General features: G+C 45.9%; 1 protein-coding gene and 1 long non-coding RNA gene across 2 annotated transcripts; one reads left to right on the plus strand and one right to left on the minus strand.

Annotated features, from left to right (window-relative positions):
- The first annotated feature begins 2,625 nt into the window (after window positions 1-2,625).
- LOC123497491 (uncharacterized) lies at window positions 2,626-3,427 on the plus strand. The gene is made up of 3 exons (XR_012180900.1): window positions 2,626-2,749; window positions 2,842-2,910; window positions 3,008-3,427. It is a non-coding gene; the product is annotated as an uncharacterized lncRNA (long non-coding RNA).
- A 5,133-nt stretch (window positions 3,428-8,560) lies between these two features.
- LOC120975498 (uncharacterized) lies at window positions 8,561-11,638 on the minus strand. Its single transcript, XM_073511492.1, has 12 exons — window positions 11,159-11,638; window positions 10,912-11,067; window positions 10,613-10,816; window positions 10,422-10,527; window positions 10,305-10,369; window positions 9,928-10,213; window positions 9,636-9,808; window positions 9,320-9,520; window positions 9,108-9,236; window positions 8,918-9,033; window positions 8,764-8,839; window positions 8,561-8,677 (listed from the first exon to the last, which is right to left on the minus strand). Exons 1-12 carry the CDS (start codon window positions 11,636-11,638, stop codon window positions 8,561-8,563), a joined length of 2,109 nt encoding a protein of 702 aa, XP_073367593.1.
- Between the last annotated feature and the right edge of the window lie 9,811 nt (window positions 11,639-21,449).

A 21,449-nucleotide genomic window follows, 5' to 3' on the forward strand; every position in this document is an offset into this window, starting at 1 on the left:
CGGAGGCCTTGCTAGGACTCCACCAGCAGGGAGAGGAACAGAGCCTGCATCTCTCCCAGCAGATGGAGGAACTGGAGGAGAAGCGCGGACTCTTGGCAAAAGAGTCCGCCCTTCTGGAGGTAGCCAAGGCCGACCTCACCACCCGAGAGGGGCGATTGAGGACCCTCGGGAGCTCTCCAACGAATGACGCAGCCGAAAGTTCTTCTGCCGCAGCAATAGGGGCCAACCTCCAGCGGGTGTTGGTGGCCGTCCTAGTGGAGCAGAAGAAGAACAAGGCCCCACTGGCTCAGGTGGAGGAACTCTAGTGCCGGATGACAACGTTGCAGGAAGAGGCTCTGAGGGAGAAAGAGCATTCCTTGGCGGAGTCAAATGAGCGAGCGCTCACCCACCAGCAAGCCCTGTGCCAGGCTGAAGAGAAGATTCGCGAGCTCGAGGACGCCACGACAGCCTTGCGGCAATGATCCTCCGAGCTCGAGAAGGCCGTGAACGCTGGAGCTGCTTGCTGGGACACCGCAGCACGGGCGGCCAAAGAGCGCGAAGACGCACTGTCCGCCTAGCTGGCATCCGCACAAGGCCAACTCCAAACCGCCTTGGGAGATCTGACGTCCGCCGGGGAGTCTATCAGCAAGCTGACGTCCCGGCTGGATTCCGCTACCCGAGACTTAGCAGTAAGGACGCCCCGGCTCGAGGACTCTTCCTTACAGAGGAGCCAGGAGGAGGTTGTCCTTCGTTGCGCCATCTCGGATGCGCGAGAAACCCTGCTGGTCCTTGGTCTTCCGCCGGTGGAGCTGGAGGGGACCGACAGCCCATCCCCAGCAACCGCCCTGGCGAAGCTGATGGAGCGACTCCGCGGCCTTCCTCAAGCGGTGGCGGAGAAGATGCAGGAGGAAGCTCGTGAGGTTGCTGGCACGGTGGGCGCCACATTGCTTCCCCGGGTGGCCTTTCTGTCGCCCGGCTTCCCTTTTGACCAACTCTTCGAATCCTTCGAGACCGAAGAGGAACAAGTGGGGGCCGAGCTCCAGGCCACCCCGTCGGTGGAAAACCTGAAGAGGCGCTTCGGCCGCACGACACTGTAACTTAGATCAATTCTTCCTGCAGTCATTTCAGCAGGATTATCTGTAAGAACAAATAAAGTCGAGAGCGGGTTCTTCCGTCCACCCGTACTTCCAAGTTTTCGGCTCCTTCCCTCGACTTATGGGGGTATCGTGACATGTGCGTTTATTGTTCTATGTTTCTGGTGTGACCTGGGCGCACGCCCACACCAGACCGTATCACGCTGGACCGCATCCACGACGCTGTCGCACAGGGTGTGTCGCCGTCCAAAGACCACTCCATCCTCCGGAGGTCGGCTCCACGCGCAGCCCACAGATGCGCTGGGACGGGCTACGAGAACCTAACCCTCCTTCGAACACCCATCCAACACTGAAACCGCACATGCCCTGGCCCCTTCCCCGAGGGCGAGCCCGGTCTTGCACTTGTGAAACGAACATGGGAAAAAGGAAACTTATCTTTCCAGGAGGCTGGCTTCCTTCGCCTCAGTTTCTTACGGGGGCATCGGTTGTATCCATGTACGCTCGGCGTGCCTGCTCTTGGTTCCTGAACCATCTCAATCAAGAGGCTTGCTCCGGTGCACCCCCTAACTCAATTTCCTAGGGGTATTCTTGACCCTCGCCATCTATTTTTTCTCCGGCCCGCCGCCGCCCATATTCAAGCCCCGTAGCCCATATCCAAGCCCTGTATAACCCGTATGACCCATACGTATGTATACGGTGACATCCCGAAAAAAAAGATGACACGACCCCACGACCAGGTAAGACCTGCCGACGGCCGATCCATCAATCACGCAGCTCAATCAATCACGCAGATCCATCATTCACGCAGCTCCTCCATCATTCTGGTGAGGTTCTCTAGGAATATCGGCGGCAGCGATCTTATCGCCGGCGATCTCGTCCGAGAGCGCGCGCGGCACCGTCGTCAACCTCCAGCGCTCGCAGGTACCGCATCCCGTTTCCCCACGTTTGTCTCGCTCGCGCCAGCATCAAACGAACTGCCGTTGTTTTCGTCGTAGTGGTTAACCTAGCGGGGCGGGCAACCTAGCTTTCTGGCGGTCCAGGCCATCGCAGATCTTGTTCTGGTAGTGCTGCTCGTCGTGATATACACAGTGATCACGCGGGCTAAAGTGGGTTTCTTCTTTCTAGGTTTAACCTAGCGACGGTTGCCGTCGGTTGTGTGCACGACGACTCCGTTATTTGATGCGGCGGCTTACCTAGGTATCCGGCGATCCAAAGTAATCACGACTGGTGCCGTGGGCTAGGAATCTAGCGGCGCATGTTATCACGGGTAGCGCTGCTTCTCGCGATCCAAAGTGATCACGTACTGGATTCGTGGGACGTACCTTAACGCCGCTCGGTGTGGAGAGGGGGGAGGATCCATGGGCGATCAGAGGTCATTGGCGTCGGTTGTGTGCACGATCTGAACGCCTTCGGTTGGGGCGCTCTCCGGTTGGTGTAGTTTATTTAACATCCGTGATCGTGCGCTAGGTGTTGTATATGTCAGCATTGATAATGTTTGCACATGTGATGATACACATTAATTGTTGTAGGAAATGGCGGACCATGAGTTAACTGATATGATGTATGACATGGAGTTTGGAGAACTGATGAAAGACTGGATAGAAGATTGGTCAGATGATGAAAATTCAGATCGTGGAGATAGGTCAGAGAATGGGAACGTATTGGAAGATCTTAATGTGAGTGGCATTATCATGTTGTAATTTTTTGGTGGCATCCGACAATATTATATTTTGAAAATTTATAGATGGATGAACATGATGATGGTCAGGAAAACAATGAGCATGATGATGGTGAGGAAAACAACTCGGAGATCTCGAATGAAGATTACATTAGTCAGGTATGGAAGTGGAATTTTTTGTTGGCATGCATGCAAATTGAATTAATCCTGGAATATTATATGATAAGTACTTATGTATTTGTGTTATATTTTTCAGCTCATTTCCGAATGTCATAATGCGTACGACTATTACGGTGAATCCGACGCGGAGACAGGCCTTGATGTCGAATCATTAACTGCATCTGATTCTGGGGAGTCGCAATCGTCGGTCATCATGAGTGAGGTATGTATGTAATCAATGTTGTATGGAAGTAATGTTATACCATAGAAAACTGTTTTCATGGCTATGTTATGATTGTGTAGGTGACAGAAGTTGAGGGGAAAAAGAATGTCCAAGATACTGCTAGTGCAGATGATAAGAGGGATGTGTTCATGCAGATAATACAAATGACTTTTACGTCTCACGAGGCTGCGTATGATTTCTACAACAGCTATGCTAGAGATAATGGTTTCAGCATTAGAAAGAATAGGGTCAGGTATAGCAAAACCGAGTCACGTCATATGCGTTATAGGCGGTTTGTTTGTTCCAGACAAGGAAAACGTGATAGCAGGTTGCTAACCGAGGAAGGACACAGCCGTAGGCTCAGACCCGAGACACGCTGCCACTGCGAAGCGCACCTGACCGTGAAGCTTGACCAAAAGCGTGGGGTTTGGTATGTTGATAGTTTTGAGGACAAGCATAGCCATATCTTGGCAGGACCGGACGAGGTACCTTTTCTTTGGTCCCACAGAAAAATCAAAGAGTACCAGAAGCATGAGATAATGTCCATGGGAGCTGCAGGGATTAGAATTCACGACATGATGGATTGCTTCATCAGCAAACATGTATGGTACGGCGGTGTTGGTTTTACCAGGCGTGAAATATACAACCTTTGCGCCAAGGAGAAGAGGAAGCTGCTTTCAAAAGGTGATGCTGCCACAGCCATAGGCATCATGGTCAGTAGGAAACAGAGGGATCCTAGCTTCTTTTTCGAGTACAAGCTAGACAAGGAAGGACATATGAATAGGATGTTCTGGTGTGACTCCCAGTCTCGTCATGACTATGAGGATGAACCGGTATGGTATGCCATTCATACCCTTTGTTGGTCTTAACAATCACCGGAAGACCACTGTTTTTGCTTGTGCCATAGTTTCGGACGAGACCGAAGAGACATATGTGTGGCTGCTGGAGACTTTTTTGAGGTCCATGTGTCAAAAGATGCCTATGAGTGTTATCATGGATGCCGACGCTGCGATGATCAAGGCAATTCGCCAAGTCTTGCCAGACGTGTGGCACCGTATATGTACGTGGCATATAGAAAAAATATGAAGATTCACCTCAGTCACAAGTCCTTGAAGGAGTTCCGAACTCTTCTGTACTACAGCACGTCCACGGCCACGTTTGAGGAGAGATGGCACGCGTTTTCCAAAAGATGGCAGTTGGAAAAAACAGTAACATGGTTGAGACGGATGTATAAGAAGAGGAGACTGTGGGCCGCGGCTTATCTGACAGAGGGTTTTTGGCTTGGCATGAAAAGCAACCAGAGGAGTGAAAGTCTAAACTCATGCCTTCACCTCCACCTAGACGGTGAAATGACCCTGGTGGATATGATTTTGCACTATGAGAACGCCGTTGTACGTATCCGTGAGAATGAGGCACGAGATGATTGCACGGCCTCACAGAGTTTACCGGTGCCAGTTACTAGCTCGAGGGAACTTGAGATAGCTGCTTCTCACGTCTTCACTCCAGCAAACTTCTATATGTTGCAAGCTGATCTTAGGAAAATTGGTGGCATGGAGATTGTAGAAATAAAGCTCGGAGACGGATCACAGCAGTACATCGTGGCCTGGAAGAATAACCGGAAGAGCCGTTTTTGGGTGGAGTAGACTCCGGTAAATTCCGCAGAAACTATAAGGTGCAGGTGCAGAAGAATGATTCGAAAGGGTCTACCTTGCAAGCACATATTCCATGTACTGAAGTACTTGAATATATCTGAAATACCAAAGTGTTTAGTTCTTGTGCGGTTCACGAAAGACGCAAGGTTGGGACTGCCCGCCAGGCGCACAAGCGATCTGTTGGGATTTGGATGGACTGGAGCAGCTGAAAGAATGAAATATAGCCAGGTCAGTGTGTTGGCTTCAGAAGCTATGCATGCAGCATGCAAACACCCAACTTTGTGGGATCAGTTACACGAGAGTTTGAAGGCCGTGATAGCTAAGAGCCATGAGTATGATCAGCTAAAGGAAAATTTGAGTAAGAAAACGGCTAATCTTAGTACTTGTGCAATTGAATATGTAGATGATGGTGAAGGCAACATAGTTGAAGTTCATGATCCTATTAATGTATCAACGAAAGGTGCAACTAAGGTAGATGAGAACCGCCCTATGTCGAAAAATGGTAGGCCACTTTCGTACGACGAGATCAGAATCAGGTGCGACGCATGCAAATTGCTAGGGCACAGTAAACGCAGCAAGAAATGCAAACTACATAAGAAGTAAGTTTTTGTATGCATTGTAGGTTATAATTGTTTTTAACTTGTCATTCATTAACTTTTCTTGTTATCGTGTGCAGAAGCGTGGTGGGCGAAGAAGAGTAGAACAGTTGCTAAAGTTATGTTAGGATGAATCCAGTGATCTAATAGTGAGGTGTTTACAATGTGTTACTGCATACATGATACATGATATATACTACTGCAAGAGGCCAGTACCTTGAGATAGTGCTTGTAGCATATATGGACTAAACAGGAGGCGGTCACTAGGGACTTTAATCATGGAAAATGGATAGCATTTTAGCCATTGTAATGATGGCATCTTTTGTGTTGTCCACTGTAGTTATATTATATTAGAAAACTAGACGATACCTGGCATGTTGTTGCGGGAATGTTTTGCAATATATTCATAGAGAAATGGTTACGTGTAATATGTATATGTTGTTGCGGGAATATTTTGTTTGCATGTTGTGGTGGACCTTTCTCCATACATGTTGAATGACGAGGTGGCAAACTTGCATGTTAAGAGAAATAGGTTAGTGGTGGCTAGTTGTTTAGATATAGAAGATGTAATTATGTGTGGTAATAATTAAATTTTTTTCACTCCTTTGGTTCACCACCATTTAGACATAGAAGATACCAGCTCACTTTGGTCTATAGTATAGACTTCGTACCAAAAACCCACCATTTTCCCCTTATAAAGAAAAGAAAAACCCACCATTTTATGGCTTGTAGTGTAACTCGGGTCGCTTGTCGCGATGACATGGAGGGGGGGTGACGGATGCCGTAAGACGGCGCGACACACGGCCGCTCCCATTGCCGAGCCCATTTAACAATTTTTATTTTGATTACAGCCCGTTTAAATGGGCCGCGCTGGCCACCTGGTCGGGGCGGTTCTTCCCTCGCGATCTCCACGCGCGTTCTATCTATCCACTGCAACCGCCGCCGCCGCTGCCGCCACCAATCCACATCTTGCCGCCGGTCACGTTACGCCATGGTTTCGTGGAGCGACGAGTCGAGCTCTTCTTCGGATGGCGAATCCGTGACTAGCCTGCAAGTACGCTCCTACTATATAATCTCCAAATAGTGCTAGGCTTAGGGTTAGGGTTCTTCATTTTCGGTATTTAATGCAGGGCGTTGATTTGTGCATTATCTCTGTTGTTTCGTTTAGCTTCCTACGACTATCCCTTGTTATGAATGGAGTGGCATTGCTCACGATCTGTCTTCTCGTTGTCTGCATCGAGAACCTTGCGTCAGGCTAGTTGCTTTTGATTCCTTGGACACTGGTAGACGTTTTCTTGCCTGTGGTCAGAAGGTATGTTGTTCCGTACTGTAAATATATGTTTAAATTACCTCGTGCTCGATTTACTTCGCGGTAATACATTGTTCTGCCCAAAATTGCATACATTTCAATTAATTTGTGCATTTACAAAGTCCGTATTTATGTTGTTTTTACGGTCTAATATTTGTTTTAGCACATAATAGCATATACTTGTAGTTAATTCATCCATATATATATATATATGTATATCATTGCATGCTACATTTTGTGTTTATATGATTGAGACCATATTTTTAGTGCATTGCATGTAATTGTATTGCATTTGTGCATATATGATTGAGACCATATTTTTTCATAGTGTAGGAAGAAGTGAAATGTAACTATGTGGAATGGGTAGACCCGGAGTGGTCAGTGGCTACGAAGTTCTGCCTGAGAGAACTGTGGAGCATGTATGACGAGAAGCTGAGACAGAATATTAAGAATGCTGAAGAAAAATGCATGTTAATTGGAGAAAAGAGGAGGACGGAGGAAGAGCTGAGATTTTTCAAAATGGACATTGCTAAGCTGGTGGCTGATAAGGAGGATGCTCTCACGCAGTTGGGCAATGCAAGATTGTCACTTAGCGATCTCAAAGAGGAGCTGGAGAAGAATAAGATGGCAGATCATGGTTGTGCCAATCTACATCAGGTCCTGAGGGTAAAGGCTGAGAAAGACCGGGACCGGGTGGTGCTAGAGAGAGACCAAGTGATGAGAGAGAGGGACCAGCTGAAGCAAGAGAAGGAAAAACTTGAGTATATTATTGCAGATTTTCGCAAACAGAAACATGGGTACGTTGATAAGATCAAGAAGCTGAAGGAGATTTGTGATGAATTTTAAGTATGTTTTGTGGTTTATTGTTGAACAGAATGATCAAGTCCTATATGCATTGTGGCCAGTTCATTTGTGTAAGGTCTAAGTATATTATATTAACCAATAAATTATATCACTTTCGAAATAGTTTGCCCTTGTTTGACCTGCATCCTAATGCGGGTTCTTGGCTAAGCACTGAAATTATTTTGCTTCCACCGGAGCTCTAAATCGTACTGATCAAGGGGGCGAAATAGTAGTTGATCATGTGATTGATGGTGCTACTGATCCTGATCTTCATGATGCAGAAAAGGAAAAGGCTAACAAAAATGCAGCAAAAAAACTGTGCAACGAGATTTGAAGCAACACATAACGCCAAGGGAGTCTGGCGCAAGACACGAGGAAGATCCACCTGTGGACGCCGATCCCAAGAGATCCAGCGGCAATCATGCGCACGGGATCCCAGGCGGATCTGCCTACTCCACCAACCGCAGGATCCACGGGTGGCCCGTCTGCGTCCGACACGCGGGCTGTCTCCACCGAGCGGTCGGGAGGGACCGGACCTGGCGGGCCCCCCCGCGCCAACTGGCGCTCGTCGACTGGGTCGCCTGCACTGGGACCGGATCTGTCGTTGTCTCGGGCGCGGGATCCCACACCGGATGGCAGGACAGCCGAGGTTGATTCTCAGGCAAACAAAAAGGAATTTATCAACTTTTTTTCTTATTGTTGAATAATGCCAAATCAAATCAAAAAAATATGCAAAAGTAAAAAGGAAATGAATTACTCTTCCATGGAAGAAAAGAATGAACACAGCAGCAAAAAACATTAAGGTAGAACAAATGAAGGGAAGCAAAAATTTATTGGTTCGAAACGTATAGTCTGACTGCATTACACATACACAAGTATGTGTGAGCGACCAAAAATCCACAGAAAATCCATGGTATCATGCTTATTACATGAATGATAGAAAATCAAAGTTGTCCATGCCGGGAAACGTGCTTCGGGACTTAAAACAAACGACTGAAACTAGAATCTTGAATCATGTATGATGTCTTCACGCCTTGCTTTTCTTTGCGATGTCGCGGATTTTGTTCTTCACACATTCGAGCGTGTTGGTAGGTGAGAGAACCAACTCGGCGATGAGACGCCTTCTCCTTGCATTAACCATGCCCTGCAATTTTTAGAACAAGGTTTAATGAATAGAAGTTGGTATTATACGACAATTGTACAAGTGTACGAGGAGAGAGGACAAATTACCTGGGTAAAATCGGCGGTCCATCGATCCCCGTCCCAATGCTCCATAACTTCAATCACAAAAAGGCCACAAGAGTTCCTAATATATATGCAAACATTAGTCACCGTGCACACGAACATGTCTTTCGTAAGTAGAAAATGATGAACCATAACTCACCCGTCCTCTTGTGGTGGCATGTCGATCTGAGGTATGATAGGCCACTTAGTGACGTCTGGATATTTGCCAGGTGTAATACGGTTTGCCTCTTCCATATCAATTGCTATTGCTAGTCGCTATTTGAAAGAAAGTACTAGTGAGAAACCATATGACATTTCATATCAAGAATGCTCAATGTCGGGGAGAGTACCAGTGCTTTCACAGTGTCGAGAGAAAACTCGAGAGGATAGAGCGAATCAAAAACTCGGAATTCTTTCTTGCGGTTGTGCATCACCACGGTGATCCAGTGTGTATTGCCGACGTTCAACGGGATAAACGACTGAAATGTGGAACACATTTGTAATCAGATGCAATTATGCTTGTTGAAATGAGTGTTAATGAACTAGTAAGAACATATCATACCTTATCACGGACGGTATACTCGTCCAGAACCCTATGTACTGCTCCAGCTCTGCTCAGCGCACTATCCATGTTGTATTTCGACGGTTTAGGGTTGTCTCGTGCCTTAGCACGATCAACAAGGTATTTGGACCTCCAGGCTGGACAGAGGTGCCGATCATGACCAACGCGCAGAGCCAAATGTGTCTGATAAGCATCGATAACCTACGTAAAATAATAGAACATTTTATTTTCATAGGTGACACCTAGATTATGCACTTAAATAGCAGGACATGGTAATAGATCTTACGTCATCCGCCAGCCATGTATGCTCAAGTACCGGTCGTATACTCTGCACAGTCACAGAGGTGCCACGTTCATTGTAGTAAACTCTTTTTGTCATATTCTTCTCAGACCGAGCAGCTGCCTCCACAAACGCAACAGCAGCATCGATGAGTTCCGGTGTCAAATCGTCCTTAACAGAGCCTTCCATGTCATTGTCACTAAACAGAGCTGCATGATAAATTACGAACGTCACGAACGGTGAGTACATGAAATGGTAGTAAATTAAGCACTAAGATAGCTACTAACGGTACCTCTAGTTGCGGTAGTGTTGCCGGATGGCTTAGTACCGCGAGCGCTTCGCTTGCCGGGCTTGTCAAGTTTAAAGGGGGATTCAAATTTCTTGGGAACAGTCCGTCGGCGCTTCCCGGATATAACATCGTCTTCTTTTGCAGTTGCTGCAGACTTTTTCCCCTTGCTCTTACCCACCATCCTGTCGATAGAACTTGCAGAAATGTCAATGTCGGACGATTCTGCTCGAGGAGAATTACCTACAATCCAAGGGTTCTCCGGTGTTGCGCCGCACTCATCAGTAGGCTTCGTTGTCTTGTCAACATTTAACTTGGCAGGTGTTTTCTAGTTAACAAAAAAATAATGTGATATGTTCAGTTAACGAAAATGAAGATGCATAATTGAGATAAATGAAGACAAATAAATGAAAACATACTTCCTCATCATCGTTGTTCTGGTTTACAACAGGCTCGTCAGGTTGTGTCAAATCAATCACCGGCTCTAGACCGTCAGAGTCATCGTTGTACACGAATTCTTTTTTTTTCTGGCGGACCATTCTCAAAGGAATCCACTTCTAGGTCGGCATCGTTGTTGCCGGAAGCCGCAGCAGCCGCTGGCTTGTACATCACACCATTTTGGTTCAACTTCTCTAACAATCTCTGCATTACATAAAAATATTAATTAATGTCGGCACGGTTTTGCAACTTCAAAAATGTTGTAAACATAGAGTTAAGGGTGTGTCACCTCGGCTACTTGTTCTGGTATTTCCTTCATTTGGCTGCGTATGTAATCCATACACCGCTTCATGATGAGGTTCATCATCTCGTCCGCGTTTGAGGCTAACTTGGACTTCTTTGCCGCACCAACGGCGGGCTTCATTTTTGGCTTTTCTGGTTCGGGTACTTTGCGCTCCTGCGCCCTATACTCCTTGGTTATGTTGTCTTCAATCTGCATGTGAAATACAAGTATATGTGATCAATAAAAATATTAATACAACTAATTATGTTATATAAAAGTTAAGAAGTATCCAACGTAATGATTACCTTGATGTTACCACGGCCACGGCCTTGGTCATAATCAAACTTGTCTCTCCTTGAAGCTGCAGCTTCAGTCCAATTCCTCATTAGAGGTTCCATGGACAAGCTAGGATTGAATGCGCATTCACCTTCCAAAGGCTGAACCTTCTCCCAGTACAGGTACTGCATGAATATGAAAAATTACAATTAGTACTATACAGCATGTAAATTAGCAATCTTTTTTTTTGCGATGGTACAAGTCTGAAAGGTGTACCTGCAGGAGAGCTAAGTTCCCTCTCGGCCATTGGCGGAGGTGTTTGCCTTTCCTCACGCTGCGAAGGCAGTCCAGCAGAACCCGGAGGGTGAATGCATTCCAATTAATATTGGATATACGCTTCACATCGTCCACCAATGCGTAATATTGCTTTGGTACAGTCTTGCTCGACATGGGAGCAAGAACTGTTCCAAGCAACACGAGGACAACTCTCCGAAGGAAATCGTCGTCGGCAGATTTATTTTTTGTGATGTCCACAATCAGATCATCGATGACTATGTTACCTGTGGTCTTCCTCAGGAATTGAGGCGGCACTCGATCTTTAACATTCTCACCTTCCTCACCGAGAATACCTTCTGCCGACAGTCCGTGGTTCTCCAAGGCCAAGATGCACTCAACATCCACGGCACCGAGAGACACTTCGCCAACCAAGTCTTGTACAATGAATCTGCCCTTGCTAGGATCAAATATCTCAACCATGTACCGGATCAACAGTGTACGCATCTTCACCGAAGGTATCTGAAGCATGCTACGGAGTGGTGTTCCGGCAAGTGCGGCCCGTTGACCCGAAGATAGACCGGCAATAAGTTTGCACCATTTTTCTACGGCGCAAACTATTTCTCCGTTGAGTTCATCCATCCTGTTAAAAAATATACTTGGTTATAGTATCATAAATTATGTAATCAACTTTTTTCCTAACATATTGTTGCATAAAACATAATAATGGAATACACTATCCCACAGTAGATAGAAAACTATACAACATAATTTATTCATACTGAAACATTCAGCAGAGACACGTGCAGCACATAAAATGACAGTTTAACAAGTACTTATTTAACCAATTAGTTTCATAATAAAAAGCAACATAATTTATCTAATCATTTATTTTCGTATGGTACTGTACAAATAGATATAAGAATCGGTGACAGTGCCTAATTAACAGTAAATTGAAAAGAAAAAATGAAATTATGCATACTGGAACATGCATCAAACAAACGTGCATCACATACAATATTAGTCGGCGTCTCATAGTTGCAACATGCATGTCTTAGGGCATTGCTATAACTTAAAGTGACTATGCTATAACTAACACTGATAAAAAATTGTTGTTTATTCATCAATCCAACCTACAAGTGAAAGACAACAAACAACATGCAGAAACTAATTTGCAATCGTAGGGCTATCTAATCAAATACACGCACAAACAAATCTAGTGTCATAGGCCTATCTAATCTAATACACGCACAAACAAAAAACATCTACTCCAACAGATGTAATGCGAAGATTATGCGCTAATTAATCTTAGTCCTATCGAATCTAAAACACGCACAAAGAAAAGCATCATGGATGCGGTACGGTTGCCAACATACTGGATCGCTCGATGAAGATGGAAGTTGTGGGCGTTGTAACGTGGACGCAGTTCGTCCACGACAGCCAGCACGCGCTGACGACCTGGATGTTCTCGACGATCTTGCTGGGGTTGGGCCGATGCTACGGACGCAGCTGTCGTCGACTCGGCGGTAGGAGCCGTCGTAGACGACATGAAAGACGATGCCGAGACTAAATAGGAGGAGGAGGATCTCCTAGGTCGTCGTAACCACGAGGGATAGAACGCCCGTGATCTTTGCCTTCCTTAGTTGAGGAGAGGCAGTACGTGCTCCTAAATTAAAGGGATAGGCTTCCCACGCTCGAGTTTTTTTTAGATTCCGATCCGGGAATTGTGTAACAAATCGCAGCTGCTCCTCTCTTTGAGCGATGAGGGGCTCGTTTCATGTACTTTTTTTCTTTTCTTTTTCATATTAGAAAATTTTGATATCAAATAATTATTTCAACTCAACCAAATGGCCCCAAATTTTTTTCACACAATGGGATGACCATGGACATCATGCATGCCAATTCTCATCGATTTCCGACACTCGATGCATTTACTAGGATTTTGCCGGCGAAAAGAACCCGAAACGCTGCCCGAACGTGACGCAACGTTCGTTCGGTGTCAGGAATGGCTCACATGTTGCATGGGGGCCTACATTGGGCATCCTCAGTTGGTGCCAAAGTTTGGTGTCATTTCATGCAGGCCAGCACATAGCACATGTGCAATCACCATCATTCGGGTCTGCCGTAGGGGGAGCCCGAAGGACGTTGTTTTTCTGGACTCAACCAAATGGCCCCAAATTTTTTTCACGCGATGGGATGACCATGGACATCATGCATGCCAATTCTCATCGATTTCCGACACTCGATGCATTTACTAGGATTTTGCCGGCGAAAAGAACCCGAAACGCTGCCCGGACGTGACGCAATGTTCGTTCGGTGTCAGGAATGGCTCAGATGTTGCATGGGGGCCTACATTGGGCATCCTCATATGGTGCCAAAGTTTGGTGTCATTTCATGCAGGCCAGCACATAGCACATGTGCAATCACCATCGTTCGGGTCTGCCGTAGGGGGAGCCCGAAGGACGTTGTTTTTCTGGACTCAACCAAATGGCCCCAAAAAAATTTCACGCAATGGGATGACCATGGACATCATGCATGCCAATTCTCATCGATTTCCGACACTCGATGGGCATTTACTAGGATTTTGCCGGCGAAAAGAACACGAAACGCTGCCCGGCGTGACGCAATGTTCGTTCGGTGTCAGGAATGGCTCAGATGTTGCATGGGGGCCTACATTGGGCATCCTCATATGGTGCCAAAGTTTGGTGTCATTTCATGCAGGCCAGCACATAGCACATGTGCAATCACCATCGTTCGGGTCTGCCGTAGGGGGAGCCCGAAGGACGTTGTTTTTCTGGACTCAACCAAATGGCCCCAATTTTTTTTTCACACAACGGGATGACCATGGACATCATGCATGCCAGTTCTCATCGATTTCTGACACTCGATGCATTTACTAGGATTTTGCCGGCGAAAAGAACCCGAAACACTGCCCGGACGTGACGCAATGTTCGTTCGGTGTCAGGAAAGGCTCAGATGTTGCATGGGGGCCTACATTGGGCATCCTCACATGGTGCCAAAGTTTGGTGTCATTTCATGCAGGCCAGCACATAGCACATGTGCAATCACCACCATTCGGGTCTGCCGTAGGGGGAGCCCGAAGGACGTTGTTTTTCTGGACTCAACCAAATGGCACCAATTTTTTTTCACACAACGGGATGACCATGGACATCATGCATGCCAATTCTCATCGATTTCCGACACTCAATGCATTTACTAGGATTTTAAAAAACAATTTAAATGTAAAAAAGATAAGATCTATTAGAATGAAGAAGTGAAATAAAAGATAACATATTATCTTACATTTTGAAAATATTTCAAATATAAAGAAGAGCAAATATTAGAATGAGGAAGTGAAATAAAACAGAACATTTTATTTTACAAACTAAAAACATTTCAAATATAATAAAGATAAGAAATATTAGAATGAAGAATTGAAATAAAACACACCATTTTAGTTTATATTTCGTAAATATTATCAATATAAAAACGAGAACGAACAAATGAAATAAAACACAACAAAATTTGGCATATTTTTTTAATTTTAGTAAACACTGTTAGAAATAATATAGAAAAAAGAGATTTGATTTTAAATATTAGAAATATAAACAAGAAAATAAATTTTGGAGTTAAGAAGTGAAAAACAAAGAGAATATAAAACAGATCAGTGCGCGGGTAAGGCTGCCCTGGGCCAGCCCGCCCGAATTGGGCCCAAGGCAGAGCCGCGCAAGGCACAGCGCAGCGCACAGCCGTGGGGTGGTGGGAGTTTAGTCCCACCTCGCCAAGCGAGAGAGTGCCGCACCGGTTTATATACCCGGCTACGACTCCCCTCCCAAGCTCCTATCATATGCAGGCAGTACATTGCCTAACTCTCGGCCCCTCTGCCCCGTGGGGCCTACTAGCAGCAGAGATATTCTGCACCACGGGCCTGCATCCTGGCCCATGAACGGCTGGGTTCCTAGTCGTATGCAGGCCGTGGTGTATGAATTCTCCTGCTCTGGTAGGTGGGCACTTTTTTTGGCATATTGCAATGTGTTTTGATCTTCAAATCACACACTAAATTATACACATGCTCACTTGCATTCAATACACATTTTTTTGCATATATGACAAGTTAATGTTTTGACCTTCAAATCACCTAATAAATTTTACACATGCTCACTTACATGTAATACACATGGCTATTAATGGGATTTCAACAAATTTGGTGGGGCAAGGGAAAGGGAGGCAATGGTGGGCCGCGGGTTGGCACGGGCACGGCGATGGCTCGGGCTTCTGTGATATGTGGTTGGACCCGCGGTCAGTGCACATGTTTTGGAAGCCCCCAAAAGATCGTGCTCGTTAAAAAAAACTTGCATCGAAGCGCATTACTTCAAAATATCTAATTAACCCTACAATCACGGATATATACCTTCCCATTCTACCGCATATCAACCCTATCCTAACCACCCCCATCTACCTTGTTTCTCCTCACATATCCATCGCCGGGATCGCGCCATCGCTTCTCAAGCGACCACGCCGACGCCGGATTAAAAAGGTCTCCTCCACGGCTCCTCCCATCTTCGATTGCAGTGTTGATTATTTTTTCTATTGATTCGACCAAGAAGTCATTTCCGAAGAGATTAGAAAATACAGCCTTTGCCATAGTTGAGTAGTTCTGGTGTAATTGGAGTACAGGATGTCATGCAAGAGCTTTTTGATTGATAGTTCGTAGTAGTTGTTCGTACGAACTGGTTATGAATATATTTTCTCGGTGGTATTGTTAGGAATTAGTTGGATGAGGTTGTGGATACAGTTTTCATACTATGGGTATATGTGTTGTTGTAGGGACCATGGTCTGAGAGGCGCATAAAAACCGTGTGGAGTACGACAAGTCTTTGCATGAAGCGCGCCGGGAGATCGACTTGAAGGTGCAAAAGGATCGCGCTGAGGTAGATAAGAAACTCAAAAAAGAACGTTCATACATGGACAGGATGATAAAGGAGGAGCGTGAGGAGTTTTCCCGTAAGATGGCGAAGATGCGTCTTGAGATTGAAGCAAAGTATAAGCGGGACTGTGAGGACATGGAAAAAAAGTTTTTCCTTGGCTACAAGGAAATGCATCAAACGTTGCAGAAGGACCGGAAGCTTGTGGATTGTATTATACAGACAGAGCGAGTCAGGATGGATGCCTATGTGTTGCAGGCACGTTCGGATATGGACAGCAAGCTGCTACAGGAGCGGTGGGACATGGATTATAAGGCCATGCTGGAGAACGTCCGTTTGGAAGGACATATGTTAGAAGCCCGTGCGATCTCACGGCCACCCCGACAACATGTCTTCAATTTTTCTCCCCCTGTAAGTATCTCGCACCGATTGTATATATTAAGGACCTACGTATTCTATGATACAAACATCTTCAATTTGAGGCAACCTTATGTCGGCGATTGTATGTAGGCTAAGCATCATGAGACGGCACAGTCGCCATCCACTCGAGACATTGCGATAGAGTCACCCGTTCAATGCCACATCACTCCACCCCAACAACATATCTTCAATTCTCCCCTTGTAAGTACCTCGCAACGATGCCATACCCAAGATATGGTATGACCTTTTAAAATTTGTGTGTAAACCCACTGTCGACGTTTCATACGCAGGATAAGAAACCTGTGATGGCAGAGTCCCCAGTCACACCACATGAAGGATACATTCCACATAACAAGGTGAGAAGGTTTGAGATGGCACAATCCACAGTCACTCCACATGAAGGATACATTCCACAGAAGCAGGTAACAACACCGCAATGTTGCTATGCACATAAAAAATTATGTTTGCCCCTTTACTCATTGAATGTATTAACTCTGATGTGAGATACTAGGTGCTGGTCATGGAATTTTTTGTTAGTAGGGATGATGAGATGTCACATGTCCCGAGAGCATACTTTGATGAACACCCGGCAGAAGTCAGAATTTTTGAACCCGCCAAAGTGACCTACGATCTCATTATGAGTGAAATGAGAGATACTTTTGCTTGCAAACTGGGAGCAGAACTGTACTACTTCTTACCCGGGTCTGCGTGGAAGCTGCCAGAAGGAATGTTCTTGATTGCAGGACCAGATGATGTAGAAAAAATGCATTCTGATCTGAATGGCAGCAAGACATGTCACCTATACATTGTGTACAATAGAACTACGGGTTGTTTTCCCGAGGATGACATTGATCGAGAGGTTCAAATTTTACATGTTACATGCATCTAGTTTATGGCTACGTCATTTTTAAGTTCTTCCTAATACAATTCCTATGGTTTTCTACAGCAAGTGAGAATCCAAGAAATGGAGGGTCTTGCTAGAGAGTTGGCGGAGAAAGAACAAGAACAACTTCAGTTGTATGGTTACATTGATGTTAAAGAGAAAAAGATTGAAGCACATGGGTCGTCGCCAAGCCTGACGCAATCTCCAACGTCGCAACGCAAGAGGTCACTGGATTTTGGCAGTGCAGAAGACCATATGGAGTAGGCTCAATTGTTTTTCAACCAGTTTAAGCTTCAAACTAGGATTATTTTGTTGCAAACAAACATTTTTTTCTGTTTCACACTATGTTCGCAATTATGGTACAATTTATTCATGAGACAGTTCTTTGAACAACAATGCATGTGTTTTATGATCAATCATTTCTGAGTTGTTTGTGAGATGGCATTGCATCTAAAGAAGTTTCCATCTATAAAACTTGTAAAAAATCATTTATGTTGTCTTTGTTGAAACTGTTTTTTCGTGCCTTTCATCTACACGTGTAATCATTATAGCCTACAAAACCATACAACGTCGCAAAACAATTTCCAGTTGGCATGGATGCTTGTCATGTTGGTACAAGGGTTTCAAAATTCTTTTGGGTCCATTTCAAGCATGCCGAAAAAATCCGTCTTCCCAGACAGAACATCCCCTGCTACCCGAACGGCTAAGTTGAATGACACCAATTTTTTCCATCAAGCGCGCAAGCACACCCCCGTGGGCCGCGTGAAATCTGAGCTAACCCCAAAACTTGCTGGTTTTGACGTCAAATAAGATAGAAATAACAAGGGAAGAAGATAGAAATAGCAAGCAAAACACAGATAACCAACAACATATCAAATAGACGGGTAGAAATCATAACATAGTTCGGATAGATAAAGTTCACGGTAGAACCAACAACATGATTTAATACAAATATTTAAAAGATAAAAAACTTGCCCTAACACGCTAGGGCAAGACAAGCTGATGAGACCGGGCCTTCACCACCATCTTCACTGCGCCTCCTCTCCAGTGCTCCTCTCCATCCCGTCCTCGCCGATGTAGTAGGGAAGGGTGTGCATACCGTCGCGGGTGCGGAAGACGCGGTCGAAGTTTGTGAAGATGTTGTGGGTTGTGAATGCGATGAATTCGCATCCACACCAAAACACCTTGCCGAGGAGGTAGTACGCATCAAATCTGTTGGTGAAGGTGACGGTGAGCCCTATCGGCGGAGACCAGGAGTTTGGACGCACTTCATCCAGTCGGAACATCAGCGGCGAGCCCGCCGGGAGGTGGGCGATGTTGGGGAACGTAGCAGAAATTCAAAAAAATTCTACGCATCACCAAGATCAATCTATGGAGTAATCTAGCAATGAGGGGAAGGGGAGTGCATCTACATACCCTTGTAGATCGCGAGCGGAAGCATTGCAAGAACGCGGATGAGGGAGTCATACTCGTAGCGATTCAGATTGCGGTTGATTCCGATCTAAGCGCCGAACCACGGCGCCTCCGCGTTCAACACACGTGCAGCCCGGTGACGTCTCCCACGCCTTGATCCAGCAAGGTGAGAGGAAGAGGTTGGGGAAGACTCCATCCAGCAGCAGCACGACGGCGTGGTGGTGATGGAGGAGCGTGGCAATCCCGCAGGGCTTCGCCAAGCACCGCGGGAGAGGAGGAGGAGGGAGAGGGGTAGGGCTGCACCGAAAGAGAGACGTTCTCGTGTATCTTGGGCAGCCCAAACCTCAACTATATATAGGGGGGGAGGGGGCTGCGCCCCCCTTAGGGTTTCCACCCCCAAGAGGACGCGGCCAGCCCTAGATCCCATCAAGGGGGGCGACCAAGGGGAGGAGAGGGGGGGCGCCCCACTAGATGGGCCCTAAGGCCCATCTGGACCTAGGGTTTGCCATCTGCCACTCTCCCATGCGCCTTGGGCCTTGGTGGGGGGCGCACCAGCCCACCTGGGGCTGGTCCCCTCCCACACTTGGCCCACGCAGCCTTCTGGGGCTGGTGGCCCCACTTGGTGGACCCCCGGGACCCTCCCGGTGGTCCCGGTACATTACCGATTTCACCCGAAAATTTTCCGGTGACCAAAACAGGACTTCCCATATATAAATCTTTACCTCCGGACCATTCCGGAACTCCTCGTGACGTCCGGGATCTCATCCGGGACTCCGAACAACATTCGGTAACCACGTACATACTTTCCCTATAACCCTAGCGTCATCGAACCTTAAGCGTGTAGACCCTACGGGTTCGGGAACCATGCAGACATGACCGAGACGTTCTCCGGTCAATAACCAACAGCGGGATCTGGATACCCATGTTGGCTCCCACATGTTCCACGATGATCTCATCGGATGAACCACGATGTCGGGGATTCAATCAATCCCGTATACAATTCCCTTTGTCCATCGGTATGTTACTTGCCCGAGATTCGATCGTCGGTATCCCTATACCTTGTTCAATCTCGTTACCGGCAAGTCTCTTTACTCGTTTCGTAACTCACATCATCCCGTGATCAACTCCTTGGTCACACTGTGCATATTATGAGGATGTCCTACCGAGTGGGCCCAGAGATACCTCTCCGTTTATACGGAGTGACAAATCCCAGTCTCGATTCGTGCCAACCCAACAGACACTTTCGGAGATACCTGTAGTGCACATTTATAGTCACCCAGTTACGTTGTGACGTTTGGTACACCCAAAGCATTCCTACGGTACCCGGGAGTTGCACAATCTCATGGTCTAAGGAACTGATACTTGACATTAGAAAAGCTCTGAGCAAACGAACTACACGATCTTGTGCTAGGCTTAGGATTGGGTCTTGTCCATCACATCATTCTCCTAATGATGTGATCCCGTTATCAACGACATCCAATGTCCATGGTCAAGAAACCGTAACCATCTATTGATCAACGAGCTAGTCAACTAGAGGCTTACTAGGGACATGGTGTTGTCTATGTATCCACACATGTATCTGAGTTTCCTATCAATACAATTCTAGCATGGATAATAAACGATTATCATGAACAAGGAAATATAATAATAACCAATTTATTATTGCCTCTAGGGCACATTTCTAACAGTCTCCCACTTGCACTAGAGTCAATAATCTAGTCCACATCACCATGTGATTAACAGTCATAGGTCACATCACCATGTGACCAACATCCAAAGAGTTCACTAGAGTCAACAATCTAGTTCACATCACTATGTGATTAACACTCAATGAGTTCTGGTTTGATCATGTTATGCTTGTGAGAGAGGTTATTAGTCAACGGGTCTGAACCTTTCAGATCCGTGTGTGCTTTACGAATATCTATGTCATCTTTGTGGATGCTACCACGCGCTACTTGGAGCCATTTCAAGTAATTGCTCTACTATACGAATCCGGTTTACTACTCAGAGTCATCCGGATTAGTGTCAAAGTTCGCATCGACGTAACCCTTTACGACGAACTCCTTTTCACCTCCATAATCGAGAAAATTCCTTAGTCCACTAGATACTAAGGATAAGTTCGACCGTTGTCATGTGATCCATTCCCGGATCACTATTGTACCCTCTTGACCAACTCATGGCAAGGCACACTACATTGCGGTACACAGCATAGCATACTGTAGAGCCTACGTCTAAAGCATAGGGGACGACCTTCGTCCTTTCTCTCTCTTCTGCTGTGGTCAGGTCTTGAGTCTTACTCAATACTCACACCTTGTAACACAGTCAAGAACTCCTTCTTTGCTGATCCATTTTGAACTCTTTCAAAATCATGTCAAGGTGTGCGTTCTTTGAAAGTATCATCGGGCGTCTTGATCTATCTCTATAGATCTTGATGCCCAATATGTAAGCAGCTTTTATCCAGGTCTTCCTTTGAAAAACTCCTTTCAAACAACCCTTTATGCTTTCCAGAAATTTTACATCATTTCGGATCAACAATATGTCATTCACATATACTTATCAGAAATGTTGTAGCGCTCCCACTCACTTTATTGTAAATACAAGTTTCTAACAAACTTTGTATAAACCCAAAAACTTTGATCACTCCATCAAAGTG

Source organism: Aegilops tauschii, chromosome 3, assembly GCF_002575655.3.
Source record: "Aegilops tauschii subsp. strangulata cultivar AL8/78 chromosome 3, Aet v6.0, whole genome shotgun sequence".
In the NCBI taxonomy this organism is placed as follows: Eukaryota; Viridiplantae; Streptophyta; class Magnoliopsida; order Poales; family Poaceae; genus Aegilops; species Aegilops tauschii.

What these genes read in the sequence shown, in the direction of transcription:
- LOC120975498 (XM_073511492.1), bottom strand. Translation starts at nt 11,638, where the DNA reads ATGGTTGAGATATTTGATCCTAGCAAGGGCAGATTCATTGTACAAGAC. An exon ending in GGAACTTAGCTCTCCTGCAG is followed by an intron (nt 11,068 to 11,158) that starts GTACACCTTTCA and finishes ATATTCATGCAG; the next exon opens with TACCTGTACTGGGAGAAGGT. An exon ending in TCGACACTGTGAAAGCACTG is followed by an intron (nt 9,034 to 9,107) that starts GTACTCTCCCCG and finishes TCTTTCAAATAG; the next exon opens with CGACTAGCAATAGCAATTGA.